This window comes from Vicia villosa, linkage group LG4 (assembly GCF_029867415.1).
Source record: "Vicia villosa cultivar HV-30 ecotype Madison, WI linkage group LG4, Vvil1.0, whole genome shotgun sequence".
In the NCBI taxonomy this organism is placed as follows: Eukaryota; Viridiplantae; Streptophyta; class Magnoliopsida; order Fabales; family Fabaceae; genus Vicia; species Vicia villosa.
This window is the reverse complement of record NC_081183.1, coordinates 10,426,693-10,452,093: the sequence shown is the minus strand read 5'-3', so window position 1 is coordinate 10,452,093 and position 25,401 is coordinate 10,426,693. Positions and strand designations below refer to the sequence as shown.

Genomic DNA, 25,401 nt, shown 5'->3' with positions numbered 1-25,401 from the left:
TTCCTTGGAGAATTCTGAAGCTTTGTGGATCATCACGCTGCATCAACACCCCCATAATAACCTCCACCAAGCCAAGGTATGTCGTTTTAAACTCAAGATCGATTAGAGCAATTCACGCATCTTCATGGGAATTTGATTGCATATTATGCTTTGTCTTAATGCTCTGAACGTTTCTAGGTTGTTTAATTGGAGTTTGCATGATTTAAACGAGCGTTCACCATTGATAGCCGAGTTAGGTTTCTTGAGCTTGAAATTGGGGTTTTTCATTAGAGGTAAAATTAGGAGAAATTGAGTGCACCATTGGATTTAGGGACCTTGGACGAAGAAGGGAGCATGGTCGCAAAATATTTATTCTTGCATATGTGTTATTCGTATTGAACAGGTCAATTCTCTACGAAGGGAATTCATAGCAAATTCGTAGCGAAAGTTGCAGGTTTTTGGTGAAATTGGTGGAGACTATGACTGCGTGGCAGCGTACCATTGGATCATTTAAAATTCGCGCGCGTTATTTCCATATTATTTATGTTTTTTTTATATAATGTTATGAACGTGTTTTCTAAACAAGAAAGCGCGTTGGTTGAGTGGTTGGCTTGGTTGTTTGTATACTAGAGGGTGTGGGTTCGAGCCACCCCTCCAACATTTTTTATGAAACGTTTCATTCCCTGATTCAAGGTGCGCTCTACCTTGTGGACCACCATGTTCAGTCAAGATCCAACCATCAGATCACCAACATCTTAGATCTAACACCCCAGACTTGTTCTCTATACCATGGACCATCAATACAACCACACTAAATCCAAATCTAAAATTATAATTATTTTGTTTTATTATTTTAAAATAATTTAATAATTAAGGTTTAATTATTATTTATATTTATAATTTAAATTGAATTAATAATATAATAAATTTTATTTATTATTCGTTACGATTAAATTAATTGATCGTGATGGGTAATAATTGATTATTTAATTAACTAAATAATAAATTCAAATAAGGCTTATTTTGCTAAAGGGTTTTAACTGATTCTATTGGTTACGATGATTAGCATATTTTTATCAATTCGTTATTTATTTTAATCAAATCTATTGATTACGAGGAGTAACGATAATTAATAATATAATCTAAAATATATCTATTTGCTAATGGTGATTAAACCTATTAATCATCGCGATTAAATAGAACATATTTAAATTAGAGTTGTACGACACATTCAAAACACATTTTCCTCTTCAAACTACGGATTTTCAAAACTACGATAAGGTAATTCAAAATACCTTCAAACAACCTCATATTAATCTAAGGCGTACAACCCTGCCCCGAACTACGTAGACTTTGATCCTCCTTAAGGAGGTACGTAGGCACTTGGATAACCAAGGCGAGACCCCTCCCCCAAAACCTCAATCAGGTTTTAAAATATCACTTTTCACCCTATTCATTTCCTTAGCTATAAACCTTAAACCTTAACATCTTTAGCCACAAACCTTTGCCTTAAACTCAAAACCTTAGGAAAGGGTTAAGGGTGCCTAACACCTTCCCTTGACCTGATTATAATAACTTACCCAGAATTCTCTAAAACTTCGTAGGGTTTCCTATTCGCCCTGGTAGAATAGGTGGCGACTCTAAATCTTAATTTTTAGGGCTGGTTGCTACACCCATTATTATTTTTTCTATAATAATTTGAATTTTCACCCTTCTATTTGAATGTTGCCCTTTGTTGGTAACGTGCAGGATCAGACGAGTAGTTGCTTGTTCGAGGTTTAGCCGGAGAGCTTCTGAGTGTGTCGTTTGATTAGGTAGCGAGTCATATGCTCTTATCATGTAACACTTGGGGATTTTCTTTAGACTTATGCTTATGTTTGGATATTGTTATTTTCTATGTTTTGTTGGATATTTTGATTGTACTTGTTTGATATCTTGGGTATGTTGTTTAAAGGCTATGTAGTCTAGTTTGTGAATTTCAAATAGCATGTTAGAGATGTTAATTTGAATTTGGTAGATGAATATAGTATGGAATATATTCATTGAAACTTTTAATAGTAATTTAATTATTTTTCCGCAAGAGTTTATGCATAATGTATGATAGCATGAGATTTTCAATTTGTGTTACAACATGATCGTTGTATATTATGAATGTTGTATGTCTGTTATTTTGGAATTTTCATTTTATAGAAATCAACATGTGGCGCCCTTTTTCCTTATGCATGATTACTCTGTGAGATTGTATGATATATTTGGGGTTAGAAAAGGGGTGTTACATTAGTGGTATTAGAGCATGGTCGACCAGTTGGTCAAAGTCGTTAATGTCCTTATTCCTGTTGTATTAGATTTGTGTATTTGACACAATCGATATTGTTTTGTCTGTTTTGGTTATTGGTTGTCGTAGGATGGTGGTTGCTGGAAGAAAGGGTGATGCCATTGCTGATGAATTGAGGATGTTGGCTAGATCTCTTAGTCAGATTCCTCAAGCTAATGTTGGAAATCGGAATGATGATGATGTTGAGTATCGTGCTTTGGGGAAGTTCTAGAGTAACAATCCTCATACCTTTGAGGGAGAGCATGAACCGGATAAAGCTCAAGCTTGGTTGAAGGCAATTGAGAAGTTCTTTCTAATTATGAATTGCACCGATTCTCAGAGAGTGCAGCTTGGTACTCTCATGCTGGAGAAGGAAGCTGAGGATTGGTGGGGAAATATGGCTCAGAGGTTTGATGAGGAAGGTATTCATGTTACTTGAGATCTTTTACGCGATGCATGCTTGGAAAACTATTTTCCGGAAGATTGTCTTGGGAAGAAAGAGGTGGAATTCCTTGAATTGAAGCAAGGAAATGGTACTGTTGTTGTATATGCTGCTAGATTTCATGAGCTTATCAAGTATTGTCCTTACTACAATACTATGAATGCGGAGAGGTCGAAGTGTTTGAAGTTTGTGAATGGTTTGAGGCCTGTCATTAAGAAGGAGATTGGTTACCAGTAGATTACTCGTTTTGCGGAGTTGGTTAACAAGAGTCGGATCTATGATGAGGATAGTAGGGAGAGTGTCTCTCACTACAAGGCTATGAATGAGAAGAAAGGTAAATTTCGTGGGAAACCGTATGATGGTAAAGGAAAGCAAAAAAATGGTAATGGCAAGAGACCGAATGGGGGAGGATCTCACATTCCTGTCAAGTGCTATAGGAGTGGTGTTGAGGGACATCGTATTTCTGAAGGCCCTCGGTCTAATGCGACATGTTTCAAGTGTGGCAAGGTGGGTCACAAGTCTCACGAGTGTAGAGGTGGTTCAAAGGTGACTTGCTACAATTATGGAGAGCAATGTCACATTAGTACCAAGTGTGACAAACCGAAGAAGGATCAACTGAAGGGGAAGGTGTTTGCATTGTCTTGTACGGAGTTCACTACTGATGATAGGCTAATCCAAGGTAAGTGCTTTATTAATGGTACATCTTTGATTGCTATTATTGATACCGGTGTAACGAATTCTTTCATTTCTTTGAATTGTGCTAAGAGATTGAATCTTGTATCATCTGATATGCATAGAAGTATGGTTATTGATACACCTGCTATGGGTTTTGTTTCTACTTCTTTAGTGTGTTTGAATTGTCCATTGAGTATCTTTGGTAGAAATTTAGGAATTGATTTAGTTTGTCCTCCGTTAGAGCAGCTTATTGTGATTTTGGGTATGAATTGGTTGGAATTTAATCATGTGTATATCAACTGTTTTGATAAGACGGTTACTTTTCCTGATATTAGTGTTAAGGAAGATTTTTTTTATCTGCTAAGCAAGTTGATGAATCTGTTCAAGATGGGGATGAGTTGTTTATGTTGTTGGCAACCTTAGATGTTCATGAGAAGAGAACAATTGAGGAATTTCTGATAGTTTGTGATTTTACGGAGGTATTTCTTGAAGATGTAAATAATTTACCGCTGGAACATGAAATTGAGTTTTTGATTGATTTAATTCCTGGAACTAGTCCTGTATCGATGGCTCCATATAGGATGTCTGCTTATGAATTGAGAGAGTTGAAGAGTCAACTTGAAGATTTGTTGGAGAAGAACTTTATTCGTCCTAGTGTATCACCGTGGGGTGCACCTGTTTTGTTGGTTACGAAGAAGGAAGGTTCTATGAGGCTTTGTGTTGATTATAGGCAATTGAACAAAGTGACGATTAAGAACAAGTATCCACTTCCAAGGATTAATGATTTGATGGATAAGTTGGGTGGGGCTTGTGTGTTTAGCAAGATTAATTTGAGGTCTGGGTATCACCAGATTCGTGTGAAGGTGGAGGATATTCAGAAAACTAGTTTTAGAACGAGGTATGGACATTATGAGTATTCAGTTATGCCATTTGGTGTGACTAGTGCACCTGGTGTATTCATGGAGTATATGAGTAGTATTTTTCATAATTATCTTGATAAGTTTGTAGTTGTGTTCATTGAGAATATTTTGATCTATTCTAAGAGCGAAGATGATCATGCGGAGCATTTGAGAATTGTTTTGCCTGTGCTAAAAGAGAAGAAGTTGTTTGCTAAGCTTTCTAAGTGTGAATTTTGGTTGAAGGAAGTGATTTTTCTGTTGATCCATCGAAGATTGAGGATATATCTTAATGGGAAAATCCTAAGTCAGTTTCTAAGATCAGAAGTTTTTTTGGTTTGGCTGATTATTATAGGAAGTTCATTGAGGGATTTTCTAAGTTATCTTTTCGTTGACGTAATTGACTAGGAAAAGTCAAGCTTTTATTTTGACTTCGCAATATGAAGCAAATTTTCAAGAGCTTAAAAGAAGGTTGACTATCGCTCATATTTTGATTTTGTCGGATCCGTTAGAACCGTTTGTCGTGTATTATGATGCTTCTTTGTTGGGTTTGGGAGGTGTTTTAATGCAAAAAGGGAAAGTGGTAGCTTATGCTTCTAGGCAACTTAAAGTTCATGAGAGGAATTATCCAACGCATGATTTAGAGTTGGTCGCCGTTGTGTTTGTTTTGAAACTTTGGAGGCACTATTTGTTCGGATCGAGATTTAATGTGTATAGTTGCCACTAGGAGTGAAATCAGCCATTGAAGATGAGAGTGATATATGTTGGCTGAAAGAGTGATGAAAATGAAGGAAGTAAAATGGTTTTTTGTTGATAACAAAGCTATTAAAACCGCGGGAGAATAATAAAGGAAAATAACAGTTTTTTTTTAACAATCCGTGTGACTTGTATTTTTCACCATTGGATCAAAACTATTGATGGTTGTAGATGGATTATCGTACAAAATGCAGAAACACATAGCAACGAATTGAAACGGAATAGCAGACTCGTGAGACGGTTATGCCATTGCTAAATTGAAAGCCTAGTTTGCTTGTCCTTGTATTTTGCTTAATACTATTAATATACATAAGTATTTAGATGATTTAAATTTTTTTTATTCCAAAATCCTCATATATCACTTAATGTGTCAAAAAGTTTAATTATGTGCCTTTGGATTAGTCTTTCGTTGGTACACGATATCCTCATATGCATTATCTGTAAGTGCAGGGACTGAACTGATATCATGAGACTTCAAGTCCTTTTCATAAAAGCAGAAGTAAAAGCAGTATAATCAACACAATTAATACTTACAGATTTCATCTCCAGCTCCATTTGACGCATCTTTAATTCATCAATCTTGCTGTGAATGCGTTTAGCTTCTTTTATAAGAGAAGTCGTGGTTTCAAGAATCATCTGGGATAAGGCACAATAAGCTTTAGGAATTTCTCGCTTCTTGTCTTCTAAAGATGAGTCAATGTTTAGCCAATTCATAATGGTGGTAAACTCGAAAAATAGATATAGTGTGGTTGGATTAAGATCCGAAAGAAATGACTCACGAGCTTTATTGAACATGTATTGCAATACTTGGGGATCTGTTATTGAAGAAAGCGGTTTTGAGCCCGTTTGTTTCAGCTTTAAAAAAATGGATTTTTTCTTTGTATTTTCGAAAATGGATTTTATAAAACTGTTTTTCAAAATATGACAAGTTTTTGTATATTCGTTTTTTATGAATTGAAAGACTAATTTTAACATTCTATAACATAAACATAGATTATTGAAGATCAAAATATAATCGAAATCACAATTTTTTCAAAAAAGTTGTATTTGGAAAATGATTTTTGTGAAAAGCTATTTGAAATAGCTTCAAAATTAAGTAATTTTTTGAAATTTTGATATCCAAAAAAAGTTTTGATAAAATGATGAAATAACTAAAATAACATTTTAAGAATAACTATTCCAACCAAATTTTTATTTGAAACTTTTATGAAAAGTTTCTTTGAAAAAAAATTTTACACAAAAATGTTTGAGATTATAAAAACTATTTTTAAAAATAACTAAAACAAACTGACCCATTATCATCTCTAAGAATCTGTTTTGCGTGAAACATTGGTTATGGAGATTGTTGATGGTAAACATTTCGCGAGGGTAACCAATTTTGGTGAATGAAGAACACGCAGTATCGATCTCTTTTTTCCGCTCAGTGCCTAAATCTGTCATTTGGCTATTGTTGTTGTTACTAGGAATGAAATTAGCCATTGAAGATGAGAGTGATATGCAATGACTTAAAGAGTCATGAAAATGAAGGAAGTAAAATGATTTTCTGTTGATAACAAAGCTATTAAAGCCGCGGGAGAGTCAGAACGAAAAATAACTAATTAGTTGCTAGTTAACTTAAATGATTAAATTGGTCCAAATAACTCAATATTAAATCAGTATCGTGTGAGCCCACGGGTAACCATCTCAAAATTCGTGTGAACGAACAGGTAACACACCAGTACCGTGTGAATGCACGGGTAACCAGACTAAAATCTGTGTGAACACATGACTAACACACTAGTACCGTGTGAACGAGCAGGTAACAAGGCGAAAATCCGTGTGAACGCACGAGTTATTACATTTTTTGTAGAATTAAAAAAATAAAAATAAAAATATTTAAAATAATGTATGAATCCAAACATGAGAACAATGTGTTATTTTTTAATTATTTACGTATCTAATATTTTTATTTTCATTTCTTTTTAATTTAAAATACAATAATTTTTAAGATAATATAGGAATAATTAAAATATATGTTATTGATGTCTTTCTTTTAAAATTTAAAAAATTGATACAATTTTGTTTTTATTTTAAAAATATGTTTTTCTTTTATAAATAATAAACTACTTTGGTAAAACTATTTTGATTTTCTTGCTTACACTTTTATTACATTTTGAACCGAAAGTGTGCGTACCACACCAGTACCCATGCAAACGCACGAGTAACACACCATTATCCGTGCGAATACGCGGGTAACCATTCAAAAATTAATGTGAACGCACAGGATATTATATATTTTGTACAACATTAAAGTTCATTCTTTTAAATCATTTTGATGTTGGATTTTTATGTAAAATTTTTTTTCTATTAATTATCAACTATTTCTAATTATGCATATTCATTTGTCTCATTTATTAAACTTTATATTCCTTTCTAATATTACAACTCTATAAACCTTAAAAACTTTTTTTTCAATTTTTCACAATTGTTTTTTTACAAAGTATGTGTTTAAAAAAAATAGAAATAACAATACTAGTTTTTATAAATTTATACAAGTGTCTTGCAGTCCTTTTTTAATTTTTTTCTATTTTCCAATAATATTTTGATGCTATCTAATTTAGTTGAATTTACATGACAAAATTGTGACAATTTCGCGGTCCACAACGGACCGTGCGGACACACGGGTATTAGATGATTTAATTTTCTTTTATTCTGAAATTCTCATATATAATTTAATGTGTCAAAAAAGTTTGTATAAGAGTGTGATACTTTTAGGATTTTTCTTTTTAAGATTTTTATTTTTATTAGAAATTAATTTTCTTTTAAAAAAATAATATTTTTACCCATATGTTTCTTCAATTTTTTTTTAAAACAAATACACATAATATTCTCACATTGACACAAAAATATTTTCAGGTAAATAAATTTTTGCGCTGTGACTAATGCTTGGGAAATCCTCAAGACAACTCATGAAGGCACCTTAACAATGGATATTTATCAACGGAACCATAACAATTTTATTTGATGTGAAGTACTATAGCCACAGTAATTGATTAGAAGCATTTATCAACCATTACAATGTATGGCCGATGTGAATACAAGATTACACTCTAAGATGTTTTTGATTTATGGCAAACTCAAATGAGCATCCAAACAACAAGGAGGAATCGGAAAAGCAAAGCATTTAATCACTCATGAAAGCACAGGATGATCTACTATGCATAAAGGTCGACTCAACACAAGCTGAACAAGAAAAATGCAGAAAATCAGCAGTTAGGTCGACCTACTGTCAACCCAGGTCGACCTAAAATGAAGAAAAAGCCATATACTGCTGCTAGGTCGACTCACAGACCATTTAGGTCGACGTAAAATGAAGAAATCTTCATATCAGTCTGCTAGGTCGACCTACATAACAACTAGGTCGACCTAATCTGAGAAAATGTCCCCAGAATGCATTTGAAGAGGATTCTGGTCGACCTACTCCTTAAACAGGTCGACCTAACTGGGAGCAAAATTCTGCAAGCTCTGCTAGGTCGACCTAAGCACTACAAGAGGTCGACCTAACTGATCAAGAATGCCAAAAAATTATGTTTCTCTCATCTCCAACTGTTAAGCTATCATATATATTGTGCAAGGGTAATTATTCAAGCAACACCAACGACTGAAAGATACACAAACGCTTCTCATCTTCGTTCTTCATCATCTCCAACACAATTACACATAATCATTCTTGCGTTGTGGGTTAGTGATGAGTTCGATAACATCCATGGAACGGAATTGAAGATTCCTAGTGGGTGAAGGTTTGTGGGGTTTGTTGGTGAATAAAATCTGCGGGTTTTGTCCTCCACGACGGGTGGTTCTTGGGGGTTTTTATCAAGAGGCGTTCATTGAGGATTCGGCTGAGTGTAACGATTGAGGAACGGGGAGTTCAAGGAATCAAGACACTGCAGAAGGGAATCAAAGTGAAGCTCTTGGATAACCTTGATCTTGCTCAAGATTAAGGGGGAAGAAGATTCAAAGGATCGACATAATTGGTTTATCGTTTATCGCTTTGTTATCTTCTTTGTATATACTACTTTCAACATTAATGAAATATTACCCAATTTCAATTTGGAATTGGGGGCAGACGTAGTCGTAGCGAGGACGATCGACGAACTGCCTAAACAAATATCGTGTTCTTGTCGCTTTTACTTGTTCATTTACATTCTGTTCATATTTGGTTATAATAGCAAATTGATCAACGATTCGAGTGTTAAGATTGTGAACTAAGAACGTACATAAACATCACAATCCATCACACATTAAATTACCTTCAATTTGATCATTATCACCAAGTGTTTGTATATTTGTTTCTATCACTCTTACTGCATTGCAAACATTGTCCATCATACAAAAAGTTAATCTGATTTTCAATAAGAGAAACGCCTTGATTCTGCAACATATACTCTTATCATTTACCTCAAGTCTTTGACTGGTTTTTAAACACATATATAATCGTTTCGATAGTGGTTCGGAATAGACGCGAGTCGATTCAGAATCACTTCCGCTGAAAAGTCGTTTAAATCCGTAAAACTGTGAACGATCTATTCACCCCCCCTCTAGATCCTAAGGCCAGCGTCTAACAAGTGGCATCAAGAGCTCTGGTTTATTCCGTGCTACGTGAAACACTTATTGGAAAGATGGCTTCCGGACCTAAAGGGGCTCATAATAGAGCTCCAGTTTTCAACGGCGAAAACTACGGCTATTGGAAGGATTGTATGTGTGTCCATATCAATGCAATCGATAGGAACATCTGGACAGCTATTGTCAATGGTCCATTTCAGATCACCATGACAAATGCAGCTGGTGCAGTTGTTCCAAAACCAGAAGATACTTGGAATGCTGAAGATGAAAAGAGATATGCATACGATTGGAAAGCGAGAAACATTCTAATCTCAGCTCTAGGAGTTGATGAATACTATCACGTTTCCCATTGTAGATCAGCTAAAGCTATGTGGGACACATTGCAAGTTGCCCACGAGGGAACGGATGATGTCAAACTAGCTAGGATCAATACGTTAACTCAAGAGTTCGAACTCTTTCACATGGAAGATGGTGAATCCATCGAAAACATGCAGAAGAGATTCGTTCATCTGAAAAATCGGTTAAATTCTCTTGATAGACCTGTTTCCAATGCAGTTGCTACTAACAAAATCTTAAGATGTTTGAACAGGGAATGGCAACCCAAAGTTACAGCAATAAAGGAAGCAAATGATCTAAACACTTTAGACATCACAACTCTATTTGGTAAACTAGAGGAACATGAACAACACCTTAAATGTCTTGACATACATGAGAAAAGGACAAAGAAAGAAAAGAACATGGAGAAAGAGGTAGAGAAGAAGTCAATAGCTCTAAAAGCTTCGAGCTCCAAGACCTCAAAACGAGAGCCAAAGGATAGTGACACAAGTGATGACGAAGACTCCGATGATGAGGAAATGGGACTGTTTGTGCGAAGATACAACAAATATCTAAAGAAAAATGGAGCAAAACATTCCGACAAAGGCTTGATCAACTATAGAAAGCAATCAAACATGTTCAAACAAGATGACGACAACAAGGGAAAAATCAAAGGTCTTTGCTTCAATTGTGGGAAAGCCGGTCACTACAAACCGGATTGTCCATACCTTAAGAAAGAAAAGGAGAAGAACCAAAGCAAAGGTCATAACAAATCGAAAAGAGCCTACATAGCATGGGAAAGTGATTCATCTAGTGAAAGCTCATCAAGCGATGAAGAAGAATCAGCAAACCTATGTTTCATGGCTCATCAACACAAGAAAAAGAAAGCTGTAAGTCATCTTAAACCTGAACTCGTAGATAAGGTATCTCATTCTCAACTAAAACTTGCTTTTGAAGAATTACATAGAGATGCAATTAAAGCTTTCAAACTTTTGGCCTCAAATAAGAAAATATTTTCATATCTTGAATCAAAAGTTGAGAAAACCGAAAAGGATATGGAAGCTTTAAAACAATCTATGCTAGACATTCAAAAGGACAAAGTTGAAATAGATCCTACATCATGGTTTGGTTGTGAGACATGTCACATTTGGCAAAAAGAAGTAAGAGATCTAAAAGCCAAGTTAGACAAGGCTCTACAACCAAAAGTGACTTTTTCGGTTGATCCAAATAAGTTCAAAAGATCGTATACTCCTTTATATAGTAAATACACTTTTGTACCAAAAGTATCAACTAGCAAAACTCCATATTCTCATCATATTACCTGTCATTATTGTTGCAAAAAGGGACATACCATTGAAAAATGCAAATTTAGGAGAATTTTAGTTCCTAAAGGAGTATTTCAATGGTTGCCTAAGTGAAACAAATTGTGTACTCACCATCGAGGACCCAATGAAGATTGGGGACCTTCCACTCTAAATTAATTTCGCAGGAAATGTGTCTTGACATCGTCGAAAGGTGGTGGTTCCTTGACAGCTGGTGCTCAAGACACATAAAGGAAGACATACCCCTCTTGGTATGTCATCTATGAAGACAGATTGAAGAACCATACTTGGCAGAGGAAATGTAGGTGCTCTGGCCATCGCAAATGTATAAGATACATTACAAATACAGTTAATCCGAAAAACACATAGGACGCATTACTTGATGTGCAAATTGGCAAGTTGCATTGCAAAGAGATTTTAAACCTATTATTAGCAGAATATTGTTTGGGACTATGTCCCGCATCCGGGAGAACATCAAGTAATCGATACTAGATGAGTTTTTCGCAAAAATCAACCTGTGAAACATTCCATCAAAACAATTCATCATCAAATCTAGGAGTATGGCACACTGACAAGAAGACTCCACACAATGATGACAAAACACCTACATATTGAGAAAGCGGTAACATGTCTATTGTTCACTTCCAAAAATTTTATTGATGCTATAATATGCTATCAATTAACATGCTTATAGTGACTTCATGTGTTCTTATCTACTCTTCTCAAATACTTATGTATATGTGTTCATCATTTTCATTCATAACATACAATGTTTGTGCATTCAAGCAAATGACAAAACAAAAATACATCATATAGAAACATTTCTAAGGCATTTTCATCATTTAAGGAAACTTAGGTCGACCTACTCTGTATTTGAGTCGACCTACATAAGAAGCTTCTTTACAGAAACTAAAAAGGTCCAGTTGCGTCGACCTACTCACAATTTAGGTCGACCTAAATTGGTCATTTTTTTTGTTACTTCTGTTAGGTCGACCCAACCTCACTTTAGGTCGACCTACTGCTGTCATTTTTTCCAGATTTGGGTCTGTTAGGTCGACCCGACCCATTCTCATTCATTCAAAACATTCCATTCTTGCATTCCCTCTCATTCTCATCACATTTGGTACGGCTAACCCTAATTCCTCAAACTCAAAATTGTCCAAAAATCATCCCTCTCACACAAAGCATCTCCAACCATGCCTCCAAAATCAAGAAAAGGAAAGGAAATTGCTTCCAGTTCATCATCTCAACCGGTAAGTGCTCTTGTTCATCCTGATTGTAGAGAAAATTTTGAGAAGTGGCAGATGAAAAGAAAAATTGTTAAGCAATATACTTATGATCCAAATCTCGTCGAAAACATGCATATCCCTGATGTCGCTGCGTTAATTGAACATCAAAATATTCATCCCTTAGTGCAATGTGATACCCCGTACTGTGAAAATACCGTTAGGGCTTTCTATGCAGGATTTACAAAAGGGGATGGTTGTAATTTCCGTTTCAAAATGGGATCTAGGTCACGTGTTGTTGACAAACGGGTTTGGATTAGTATCTTTGGTCTGAAAATTGTAGGTGATGAACTCCGTATGGTAGACGGGGATGTACCGGGAAACTATGACCATGAGGCCTACATGAAGTCTATCCTCAAAGACCCTTCCGTATTTGACAGATCTAATGAAACAATAACAGCCGGTCATTTGAAGCGAGATCCTAGGCTCTTGAATTGGGTAATCTCAAGAATCATTCGACCAAGGGCAGGAGGATATTCGAGAATTGAAAGGAATGAAGTGGTGCTCATGTATCTGCTGCAAAATAGAACGCGTTTACACTGGCCTCACTTCCTAGCTGCTAAGTTTCATGAGGTCAAACAGAAAACTACAGCCCTGTGTTATGGATCAATCATTCAAACAATTGTCAATCACTTTGGTATGCGACTTGATCACTTACACTACACTCGCATACATCAATCCCAAGAATTCTCACAAACCACCTTGACTCTTATGGGATATCATTGGAATCCTGTTAGGAAAACCTATTATCTCATTCAAAAGGGAACAGGGAAGGTTATCTACAACTATGATGATCCCACGGAGTTTGGAAACAATGTAGGAAATGAGGAAGAGGGAAATGATCAAGAAATAGCAAATGATGAGGATCAAACCATGGAAGACATAGCTCATGACACGGATCCAAGTTGGAAATATGTGCCGTCTCAAGAGGAAGAAATTCCTTGGGGATACACTGCTCCACCTCCTCCTGATCAATCCAACATAATATCTATGTTTGAAGCTATGCAACTTCAACAACAGCAGAACTTTGAAACTCAACAGCTTCAATTTCAAACAATGCAGCAGCTTCAACAAGATAGATATGAGGAACAACAACGTCAATATCAATCGTTGTACGGCTTGGTTCAGGAACAAAAGAACGATTTTGAGACGTTTGCATCCAACTCCGTATTGAGGCAGAATCAGTTTGAGGAAACGGCATTGCATCGCCATGCTAACATAAGCCAAAGCTTCAACACTCTTAACATGTCTGTGCTGGATTTGTTGGAACAGGTTGAAGAAGATCGACCTCATACATTTCAAAGAGGAAGAGGAAGAAGGGGCAGGCGTTAGGACATATTGTTTATCATATCATCATTTCATTGCATTTCATGTCATTAAGCTTTTTTTTGTCAAAAACATTATATGATGTAGTACTCTCTATTTTCTTTTATTAATCTCTTGAACTACTATGTATGTTGTTGGTTTTCTTTAAAACATGTTTAGTTCTTATGATTTCACCATTTACATGTTATCTATCTCTATGACTACCGGTATTCTTTATTTCTCTTGTTACTCTCCTACTATGTTTTCTTTGTTTCTCTTTTTGATGTTGCCAAAGGGGGAGATAGATACAATAGATGCTGAGTGTACGGGGGAGCTTTGTGGAGAGATTGCTTGGTTGAGAAATAGATGCTGGATGTACGGGGGAGCCTTGTTGAGTCTGTGTCACTTACTACCAAAGCTTTTGACTATTGGTTTGCCATCATCATAAAGGGGGAGTATGTGAATACAAGATTACACTCTAAGATGTTTTTGATTTATGGCAAACTCAAATGAGCATCCAAACAACAAGGAGGAATCGGAAAAGCAAAGCATTTAATCACTCATGAAAGCACAGGATGATCTACTATGCATAAAGGTCGACTCAACACAAGCTGAACAAGAAAAATGCAGAAAATCAGCAGTTAGGTCGACCTACTGTCAACCCAGGTCGACCTAAAATGAAGAAAAAGCCATATACTGCTGCTAGGTCGACTCACAGACCATTTAGGTCGACGTAAAATGAAGAAATCTTCATATCAGTCTGCTAGGTTGACCTACATAACAACTAGGTCGACCTAATCTGAGAAAATGTCCCCAGAATGCATTTGAAGAGGATTCTGGTCGACCTACTCCTTAAACAGGTCGACCTAACTGGGAGCAAAATTCTGCAAGCTCTGCTAGGTCGACTTAAGCACTACAAGAGGTCGACCTAACTGATCAAGAATGCCAAAAAATTATGTTTCTCTCATCTCCAACTGTTAAGCTATCATATATATTGTGCAAGGGTAATTATTCAAGCAACACCAACGACTGAAAGATACACAAACGCTTCTCATCTTCGTTCTTCATCATCTCCAACACAATTACACATAATCATTCTTGCGTTGTGGGTTAGTGATGAGTTCGATAACGTCCATGGAACGGAATTGAAGATTCCTAGTGGGTGAAGGTTTGTGGGGTTTGTTGGTGAATAAAATCTGCGGGTTTTGTCCTCCACGACGGGTGGTTCTTGGGGGTTTTTATCAAGAGGCGTTCATTGAGGATTCGGCTGAGTGTAACGATTGAGGAACGGGGAGTTCAAGGAATCAAGACACTGCAGAAGGGAATCAAAGTGAAGCTCTTGGATAACCTTGATTTTGCTCAAGATTAAGGGGGAAGAAGATTCAAAGGATCGACATAATTGGTTTATCGTTTATCGCTTTGTTATCTTTTTTGTATATACTACTTTCAACATTAATGAAAGATTACCCAATTTCAATTTGGAATTGGGGGAAGACGTAGTCGTAGCGAGGACGATCGACGAACTGCCTAAACAAATATCGTGTTCTTGTCGCTTTTACTTTTTCATTTACATTCTGTTCATATTTGGTTATAATAGCAAATTGATCAACGATTCGAGTGTTAAGATTGTGAACTAAGAACGTACATAAACATCACAATCCATCACACATTGAATTACCTTCAATTTGATCATTATCACCAAGTGTTTGTATATTTGTTTCTATCACTCTTACTGCATTGCAAACATTGTCCATCATACAAAAAGTTAATCTGATTTTCAATAAGAGAAACGCCTTGATTCTGCAACATATACTCTTATCATTTACCTCAAGTCTTTGACTAGTTTTTAAATATATATAATCGTTTCGATAGTGGTTCGGAATAGACGCGAGTCGATTCAGAATCACTTCCGCTGAAAAGTCGTTTAAATCCGTAAAACTGTGAACGATCTATTCACCCCCCCTCTAGATCCTAAGGCCAGCGTCTAACAGCCGATAGACATCTTAAATATCTTGCACAACCTATTACTGTTGAGATTCAATCCATTATTTGCTAAATATATTGGTTAAAGAGCATTCATTTTGTAGCATTAAATGTTTTCGATTACTTTATTTATTAATGTTCCGAACAGATAGAATCGGTAGGTGGGCCAGCTGCAATAGTGATATCTTCGGTGTTGATGGAGGAAAATAGGGGTTGTGCCTGCAAGGCACTCCGATGCCAAAGTAAGAAAGGGGTCAAAGGTACAAGATAGAAAGAAGGTTTGAGTCAGAAATGTTCAATACCTGGCCCTCACGGAGGTAAGGGTCACTTATAATACCCCCTTGCATGTGGCTATTGATCCCTATGTTTTCGGATGGGCGCCTGAGGACCAGGCCCAAAATATAGGTGATCGTTAGGATTTCTACGTTAAAGCAGGGGGAGGACAGATCTTGCCCATAATCCTGGGTGTCTTCTCGCGCGTACGGGCAAGTTAAGATTAGTCTTTGGCGAGGACGGAGATGTGAACATGCTCAGATGGTCCTGTTTGTCCAGGGAGCCAACAATCACGCGTGCCCGGGAGGTGGGCAGATGGGAAAAACGCCTTATGTCTGCCTCAGTGCATTAAGCAAAAGCTTAATGATCCGTTTCGCAAGTAGGAGTGGATTGGGTCTGTAACACCCGGATATTTAATTAATTATTTAATTAAATATTTTCGGAGTACTATCAGATTTAATTATTGGAATTGTCGGAGTTGGGAATTATTGGTGTTTTTCTTGAGAAGTATTATTTTAAAATGATGGAATATTTTTAGTTTTAGAGTATTATTGAAGATAATACTAGAATAAATAAAGTTATTTATTGGGGTTTATTGTATTGGTGGAAGTAGTATTATGGGAGGTGTGATTAATAGGCCCAATAAGAATAATATGATATAATTGGTATTATTTGGTTAAGGAAAATGAAAGAAAAATAAGAGAAGTATCAGTAGGATTTTGGAAGTGCTATTAGAAAAGAGAAATATAAAGGCACAAGGGTTTTGGTGGTGGTACGAGAGTAACTGTAAAGAGGAACGTGGAGATACGAAAAGTTGCAGATAAGGCATATGGTTGGAATCTACGGGGAAACTCGGATTCGACCAGAAATTCAATCAGAGGAAGAGTTCAGAGCGGTCTCCAATCCAAGATAAGGGGTGGGGTTCTAGCTCTATAAACAGGGATATGATAAATCGTATGTGGGGTTTGGGTCAGAAATTTTATCTTTGTGTTGGCATGTTTTTAGTGTTGTTGCTGTTATGTGATGTTTTTGAAAATAATTATGTGATGAACCGTGTTTTTTGTGATGAATATGAATGAGTGTGTTAAATCCATAATTCTGTAATTGATGTGTTTTGCTTTACTGGATCGATGATTGTGTGAATGATGATGTTTTTGTACTGTTGAATTTGCTGGAAAAATATGAATCAATTTCTAGAATAAATCGATATGGGAATTAAGGGATAAGAGTATAGAAGAAATAATAGGAAGAAGAAAACAAACTTGTGGCGGGGGCCACAAAGTTGAAGATGCTTTCATGTTGGCTGCATTTGTGGTAAAACATACCTGTTTGATATTGTGTTATGCAGGCTACATATGTGTTAAGCTAATACATGTTCTGTAGTGAATGTCATGAACGATGTCATGACATCCTTGTGTGACAGCAAGAGTTGTTATAATTTATTAATTGTGTTTCCTAATTTCTCTCAATTAACAGTTTAGGAAATCTTTTATTATGTGCTGAATATTTCGTCCAGAAGATCTTGCTGACAGCACATTCTGTAACAACCAAATGGCTTGTAAATCATGTTAACTTGGTTAACCCTAATTTGTTTTTAAAAAAGACCAAGGCCCAAGAGTTGTATATAAAAAATCTGCAATCCTAATTTGGATCGCAGAGAGAGAAGATTGTTTATTGTGAAGAACCATAGTTATGTAGCTGTCTCTTGTACTCCAAGCAATTGTCTTTGATGATTGCGTTGCAATAGGTTATTTGTGTTAATTGTCACTCTAAGCTTTTAAGCACGAGTGTGTATCTCTTGATTGAAGCTTTTAAGAAGGTCAAGGTGTGTTTTTCAAGAGTGTCTTCTTTCTGATTTTATGTAATGTTTATTTGAAATCATTGTTGTGATTGAGGGGGTGAATGGAGATACTCAGGCCTAGGAATAGGTTGGAATTGCATTGGGTAGGTTTTAAGTGAGGAGTTGTATACGGGGGAGTTTAACTCCGAATTAATTATACTTATATTGGATTCCCTCCCTGGCTTGGTATCCCCAAGAGTAGGTTGTTTGAACCGAACTGGGTAAACAATTTTGTGTGTTCTTTATTGTTTTTATGTTGTTCTATTTTAATTATTTGTGTTGTGTAATTGTGGATGTCATAACATCCAGCAACACATCGAGTGTGTGTTACTAGAATTTTCAATTGGCATCAGAACAGGCACCCTTCCTGTTTATGTCTGGGTGAGTGTCATACCCCAATTTTTGACCCTAAGATCATACATCACTTGTATTCAATCATTAATCAAGAGCACTATTGTGAGGCTCTATCTTTGATACTGTGATCATCTCTGAGGGGAATCATCAAGCACTTTTAGCTTTTTATTTGTTTATACTAACCAAAATCCAAAAATATGCATTTTGTCTCTTTTGTTTATATTTTACAGGTAAAAGATCGGGCAAAAATCAAAACAGTGCAAGGAAGCAAATTTTTGAAAATTTGAAGAAGGAAATCGATTTACCTAAGAAGGAAATCGATTTCCCTGGGGCGAAAATTCAAAAAAAAATAGGAGGGAAGCTTGACATCATTTTGGCACCTTTTTCTTTGATCATTTTTGTTATTTTACCAATTTTCCACCTCATCAAAATTAATTCCCTTCATTTTATCATTTAAATACCATTTTACCATTTAAATACCATTTAAACACCAATTAAACATAAGTTAATTACCAAATGCAAAAAGACCAAACTACCACTACTCTTGCTCCAATTCTATAAATAGAGACCTCTACTCTCTCATTTCTCAAGCTTTGAGAGCCAAAAAACCCCTTGCAATTTCTCTCCTCATCCTTACCAAATTCACCAAAGCTCTTTTTCTTTCATAAAGTTTGTGAGTCACATCTTGAACCTCACAAAATTTGAGCTAAACCACCATCCATTTCACTCTTTTTTCTTCAATTGTTGAGAGATTAAGATTTGTGTTGGTGATTCTTGAAGTAGATCTAATTTTTGTTCAAGATTTGGTAATTTTCTTCATCCTTATTCATCCATCATAATGTGATTCTTTTGTGCTTGTATGTGATGCATCTTTGATGCTATATTGGTCCTATTTGATGGTGAATTGATGGAAAATTCGTGCTCCAATTGATATGTGATCATAAGGTGTTTGTATGTTTGCTTAAGTCAAGTTTTATGCTTCCTAATGCTGATTTTTTGAAAACTGCACAGAGGAAATCGATTTCCTCCTTAGGGAAATCGATTTCCATTCCGTTTCTGCGCCAGATTTGAAAACCTGCACTAAGGAAATCGATTTCCTCCCTAGGCAAATCGATTTCCCCTGGGACAGAATGTGTTTTTTGCCTTTTTCATGCTTGTTTTGGCTTCCTTCTTCCTCCACGTCATTAATATCATTGGATCTAGGATGTTGATAGGTTTGAAATGACCTAATCCATAATATTAGATGAATGATATTAATGATAGTGTAAGTTGATTATCTTTTGTGCATTTTATTCTTCTTCCTCTACTTCATTAATATCATTGGATCTAGGATGTTGATAGGTTTGAAAGGACCAAATCCATAATATTAGATGAATGATATTAATGATAGTGTGAGTTGATTTTACTTTATGCATTTTATCTTTTTCTTCTCCTTTTTTCTTTTGATCGATGAAAGTCTTAACACCTTGAGAATTCTATGGATTCTTGGTAAAGACTAGATCGTTACCTATTTTCTTTTCGTGCGGTATTGCTTTCGGAGAGTGATCTATATATCACTTCTCTCGCATGCATTAGCACATAAAGTTTTGACCGGCCTCGTTGTAGGGTGATTTCTACATAAATCACTTGGCGATCTGCTTAATATAGCGCAATATTTCGTGTCCCGAATCAAAAAGATCAAATATGGAAGAGAATTGTATGCGGTTGATTTATTACTTATGGAAGTTTATCGTGTAGTCGCTATGATTTTATCAAGCTTCTGATAAATTTCTATTGAATTTAAATCCGAGTACATCCTTCACTCACCATCGATCTTCATTACTAACTTTGATAACATACTTGACAAGTTTCAAGATGGTTATCTTTAACATCTAACAATTGACTTTAATTTCCGCAATTTATTATACCGCTCTTTATATTTCTCGCTTTATTGCTTTATTTTATCATTTCATCATATTTAAATTCCGCTATTTTTTCTTTGTCCATTTGGACGTTTATATTCCGCTATTTTCTCTTTGTCCATTTGGACGTTTATATTTCCGCTATTTTCTCTTTGTCCACTTGGACACTATGTTTATGTTTCCGCTATTTTCTTTTTGTCCACTTGGACCATACTTTACTTTTATGCTAAAACACTAATAAATAACAAAAATCTAAAAAACACTTAAGGCTCTCTTTGGACTATTGGTTACTATCCCTAGCATTTTGGAGATTCGGACTTATGGACTTAGTACCTCTGGACTCTTATGACACTATTACTCTGCTGTTATTCTGTCTGTCTGGCATTGGATTGTTTTCTGTTTGTATGTGCAGGTATTTCCTTAAAAGCCCTTGATGGTTAATTCCAAGGCATTGATATAAGGATTTTACCTAAAAACAGCCGTTACTCTGCCCGATTTTCGTCAGAATTTTAATGTGCTTAATGCAAAGTGGTGCTAAGATAATAAGTTCATCTGGATCCCCAAGTGGTAATGTGATGGTTTGGTATTGATAAATTCAAAGGATGAGAAATCTACCTTGACTCACAATGTCAAGTGTTGGCTTCTTATTTCGGTTAGACCGTTTCTTTCCTTAGCTTTTATTTTACGCAATAGGATAGCCTCTTCATCTCCTCCCCTTCTTTAATTTTCAAAATCTTCTCCCTTTTTCCAAAATCTTCTTATGTTTGCAACCTTTTCAAAACCTTTTCTTAAAAAATATCTTTTGCCCTTAGTGGCCTCTTTCTTCAAAAAGTTTAGACACGACTAATTGTCGAAACGAGTGGCAATACCCCCTTGATTTTGAAATTGATTGATATAATGAGATCTTGAACTTGTTGTCATGCGATGCTACGCTCAGACGAGGTCTTTTTAGGCATATTATTGGCGCCCATGAGCAATTGTGCGTGCTGGTAGTATCCGATAGAAGATTGAAAACTCTGGGAACCTTTGTAGAACCCGATCGGCAGGTACAAAATTCCCTAGATCATACCTTTTGGGATGGTTGGACCCATGGCTCCATGCTCGTGACGTCGAACCTTTGAACTATGATCTTATGTGACCTTGCGTGCTCTTGGTTGTGGTTGATGCATAAACCATGCATTCATGCATCCATGAAAACTCTTTTTCTTTTGATTTTCAAGGAACTTAGAGGTCTTTCCTTGTAAACATCATAAGTTTCATCAAACTCAATGGATCTTGGGTGTTGATGGGGTGAAAATTCTAATCCACCAAAATGGATGATTGATTTTGATGATAACTTAATTGAAGCTTTAGTCCAATGTTTGAGTGTTTACAAGTTAATATCTTAAGTTCCTTGAAACTCAAATAATAAAAAAATAAAAAAATCATCTACATTGCATGCATCATTCTGCATTTGGTCCTGCTTTCTAAAGAAGTTTTCCAGAGCCTTATTTCCGTTCTCCTGGAATCACCAGTACAAAACTCGTGCTAAGAAGAAATGGAAAGCATCAAGCAAGAGATTCGTGAACTCCGTGAAGAGGTGGTTACTCTGAAAGCTGGTATGGAGCATCTGACTGCTCTGGTTGGGGCTCTAGTTGCTGCCCAAATCAATCCTCCAATGAAGGAAGAAAGGATGGCAAAGGTCTTTCTTGAAACTCAGAACTTATCCTTTCCTAAGGGGATGATAGTCCGTACACCTACTGACTCCCATGGAAAGGTGGATATGAAAGCACTTCTAGAAAAAGATGTCCGAAAGGAATGTTTGCTTGAGGAAGGTAACTCCGCTGGTAGTGTGAAGAAGTTTGGTAATGACTTTTCAAAGAAGAGAATCAGGGGAGGAAACAATCATCACCAACATCAGCATGTTTCCTATGTCATTCCTGTATCCAATTCAATTCATGCAATTCTAGATTATCAGCAGAGTACTCGTCAACGAGCTCCCCCACCGAACGAGCAAAATCAATCTCAAAAGGGGAATTTTGATCCCATCCCCATGACTTACACAGAATTGTACCCTTCTTTGATTCGTAAGAATTTGGTTCAGATAAGGTCACCGCCTCCTGTTCCTGAGAAACTCCCTTGGTGGTACAAAGTCGACGCTACTTGTGCTTTTCATCAGAATGCTCCTGGGCATGATTTAGAGAATTGTTGGCCACTAAAAAATGAAGTTCAAAGATTAATCCATGCTGGTATTTTGACTTTCCAAGATGTTGGTTCTGATGTTCAAGCCAATCCCTTGCCAAAGCATGAATGAATCACTATTGATGGTAGCCTAAAGTTTGAAAGATGTTTCCTTCAGCACAAACCCAGATGGAGAGAGTCTCCTCAGTTTTTAGTATTCTTATTGATTTCCATTTGTAATATTTCTTGTTTTTCAATGCATTGTTTCCATGTAGAAACTTGTTTATTTTTGAATGTTAATGCTAATACAATGATAATGTTTGTCTTGAAGTAATTCATTCGTTTCACTCATGTTTATTTGTTTTTATGCATTATGATACCAATTGCTTTTGCCAAACTCTTGCTTATGCAAAGATTGGAGGGAGGATGATGATCTGAAAACACAAAGTTTCTGGTTGTATGCTCTTGAATAAAACCCTGCTGATGATGTACAGGCATTGTTTCAAATTCCCAAACACCGGAGATATAAGGAAGATAATCCCTTGATAACCCCTTTGAGCTTTGAAGTAGGAGTTTCTTTTCTAAACGAAAAAACCCTAATTTTTAACCTGGGGCAGGGTAGTGTTCAGTTGATTTGACCAAGTGTTCAGATTTCAAAAAGGATTGTGCATCCAAGGGTCGAATACGTCATATCCACATCAAAGGATGGATCATGGGAAACCATAATGGTTATTCCCCGCGCATCAAAAGGCTAGAAAATGTGAAACCACAATGGTTATCCTCCATACGCCAAGGAATGAGGCAGTCACAACCCTCCCAACAAGTCAAGACAAAGTCAATGTCACACGATTTGTTCAAATCAAAAGGATCAAAAAAAAAGAAAGAAGAAGAAAAAGCTCGCTAAGTCAGAAACTCGAAAATAAATGACTTAGGCAAAAGTTAGAGCATCCCGCTGGACGACCAATTCAAAAGAATTAGTCCAGGCAAAAGTTAGGGAAAATAAATAAAAAAGAAGTGAAAAGTGAAAAGAAAGGACTACAAAGCAAAAGTCCTCAACAATGAACAAATCCGTGTGAATACAAAAATGAAGACAAAAGGGTGACTGCTACTCCAAGAAAGCTTCATTAGGTCCTTAATGGCACAAAATCCTTTTGAGAGATGAATACTCATGTTGAGTTAACTGAACATAGGACTGGAGAACATCACGAAGTTGGGGTGGGCTAAATAAACTTTGAGCCTAAAAATCTTTTTTCTAAAAACCGTGAACCAGGACACGTTACAACCCTCAAAAGTCCTAATTGAAGCAGGGTTTATTTCGAAAGCATGCTTAAACAAAAAAGCGTTCCTGACTCCTATCGGTTATGCTGAAAACTTGTGTTGGTATCATATGCATACAAAAATCAATGTCATCTCTTAACTAGTGATTCATTCACAAGGTTTTGCGACATCTTTTTGAAACTTCAAGACTTACATAATTGTTGCATTTTCATTATCATTCTCAGAATAAACATTTTTCTGCTTGTAAACATTTGTTTGACATCCAGGAAGTTTACATCTGATCATTAGTAGAAAACTAAAACATTGCCAGGGGCATGTTGTTTTCCCAGTATAATGCTTTTGCAAGTTTGATTACCATCATGGGTCAAAGCTCGAAGACTTTGTCGAGTAAAAGAATGTGCCAAGTTTATTCAATCTGGGGCAGCAACGTCGAGATTTGACAAATCTCTCCAAAAATCTGTTGATCTGGGGCAGATTATTCCAAGTCTTCATGATGCCAAGGATCCCTATGAACCTTTCTGAGGTAGTTTCCTTTCATAGACTATGTAGTCTGGGGCAAGTTTTGAATCAGAAGTTACCTTGATCACCTCATTAGCTTGAAGTACAAAGGTTGTTGCCATGATTAGTCCAAAGTATGTCACTCTCTACCAAGAAGTTTTGAGACAACGGTTGACTGTTGGGTTTTCTTTCTCACCTTGTGTTGAGTTTTGAACTAAAATCCCCCGCATGTTAACTTGTTTGCTCTGATGTTAACTTCTTATTTCCTCTGCAAGTTCGGAATGGTGATTTTCTCCAAAGAAATTTTCTCTGATTCCCTATAATAGAGCTTGAGGTGTTGTCCAATCTTTTTGATAAGAAGAAGATGATCTGTAAATTCCTCGCAGAGATTGATAATCCCCACTGAGTTTGTTCCTCGTGGAAGAATTTTGCTTCGGTGTTCCTCCTCAACTCATTTGTCAGGATGGAATTAATCCCCAGTTGAGTTTATTCCTCAAGGGGCAAAGCTTTGTTTGACCGTTTCTATCCAGTTTGTTCTTGGAGTTGAACTTTGGTCTCTTGCAATACTATCTTGAACCTCTCTAGGCTGGGAAACCTAGATTGAGAAGGCATTTATTTTGCACCTCTTGAGGATTCTACTTTCCTCAATAATGGAGAATTCCTTTGTGATTGATGTTCCTATCAGATATTGAAAGATTTATTTTCCGGCAGTGATGTTATTGCACTCCCTTGGAATTTGTGCTTGAAAGCAAGGGGCAGGTTTTGACTTTGAGCAACTTGTGTTATCCCCATCATGTTTTGGTTGACAACAAATGTAAGCCTCTTTATTTGAGCAAGTTTGTATGTCTTCACATATCAATCTTATCTTCAAAGCAAGTGATAATCTCTCAGGCTTTATGAACTTCTTGATTCCAAATGGAAGAAGCTCAGCAAATGGTAAGTCGCTTCAGTATAAGTGACAGTTTGCAATCAAGTGGAAGAAGCTCAGCAAATGGTAAGTCCCTTCATCAGAAGTGACAGTTTGCATCCAGTTCCTTTTCTCAAGCCATGTCCTTGATTAAAGAAGAAGTTGATCCCTATTCTTAGCGGCAACTTATTGTTCTCAGCAGCTTATCGTCAACTATTGAGGCGGTAATTCAATTTTCTTCTATCTTCAACTATTGAGTTGGTAGCTTATCGTCAACTATTGAGGCGGTAATTCAATCTTTCTCTACCTTCAACT

The 25,401-nt window shown here is 36.3% G+C and overlaps 1 protein-coding gene across 1 annotated transcript; it reads left to right on the top strand.

The window, feature by feature from the left end:
* The first annotated feature begins 3,053 nt into the window (after nucleotides 1-3,053).
* LOC131596761 (cellular nucleic acid-binding protein homolog) lies at nucleotides 3,054-4,599 on the top strand. The gene is made up of 2 exons (XM_058869504.1): nucleotides 3,054-3,414; nucleotides 4,553-4,599. Exons 1-2 carry the CDS (start codon nucleotides 3,054-3,056, stop codon nucleotides 4,597-4,599), a joined length of 408 nt encoding a protein of 135 aa, XP_058725487.1.
* The last annotated feature ends 20,802 nt before the right edge of the window (nucleotides 4,600-25,401 follow it).

What these genes read in the sequence shown, in the direction of transcription:
- LOC131596761 (XM_058869504.1), top strand. Translation starts at nt 3,054, where the DNA reads ATGAATGAGAAGAAAGGTAAATTTCGTGGGAAACCGTATGATGGTAAA. An exon ending in TGATGATAGGCTAATCCAAG is followed by an intron (nt 3,415 to 4,552) that starts GTAAGTGCTTTA and finishes TTTTGGTTGAAG; the next exon opens with GAAGTGATTTTTCTGTTGAT.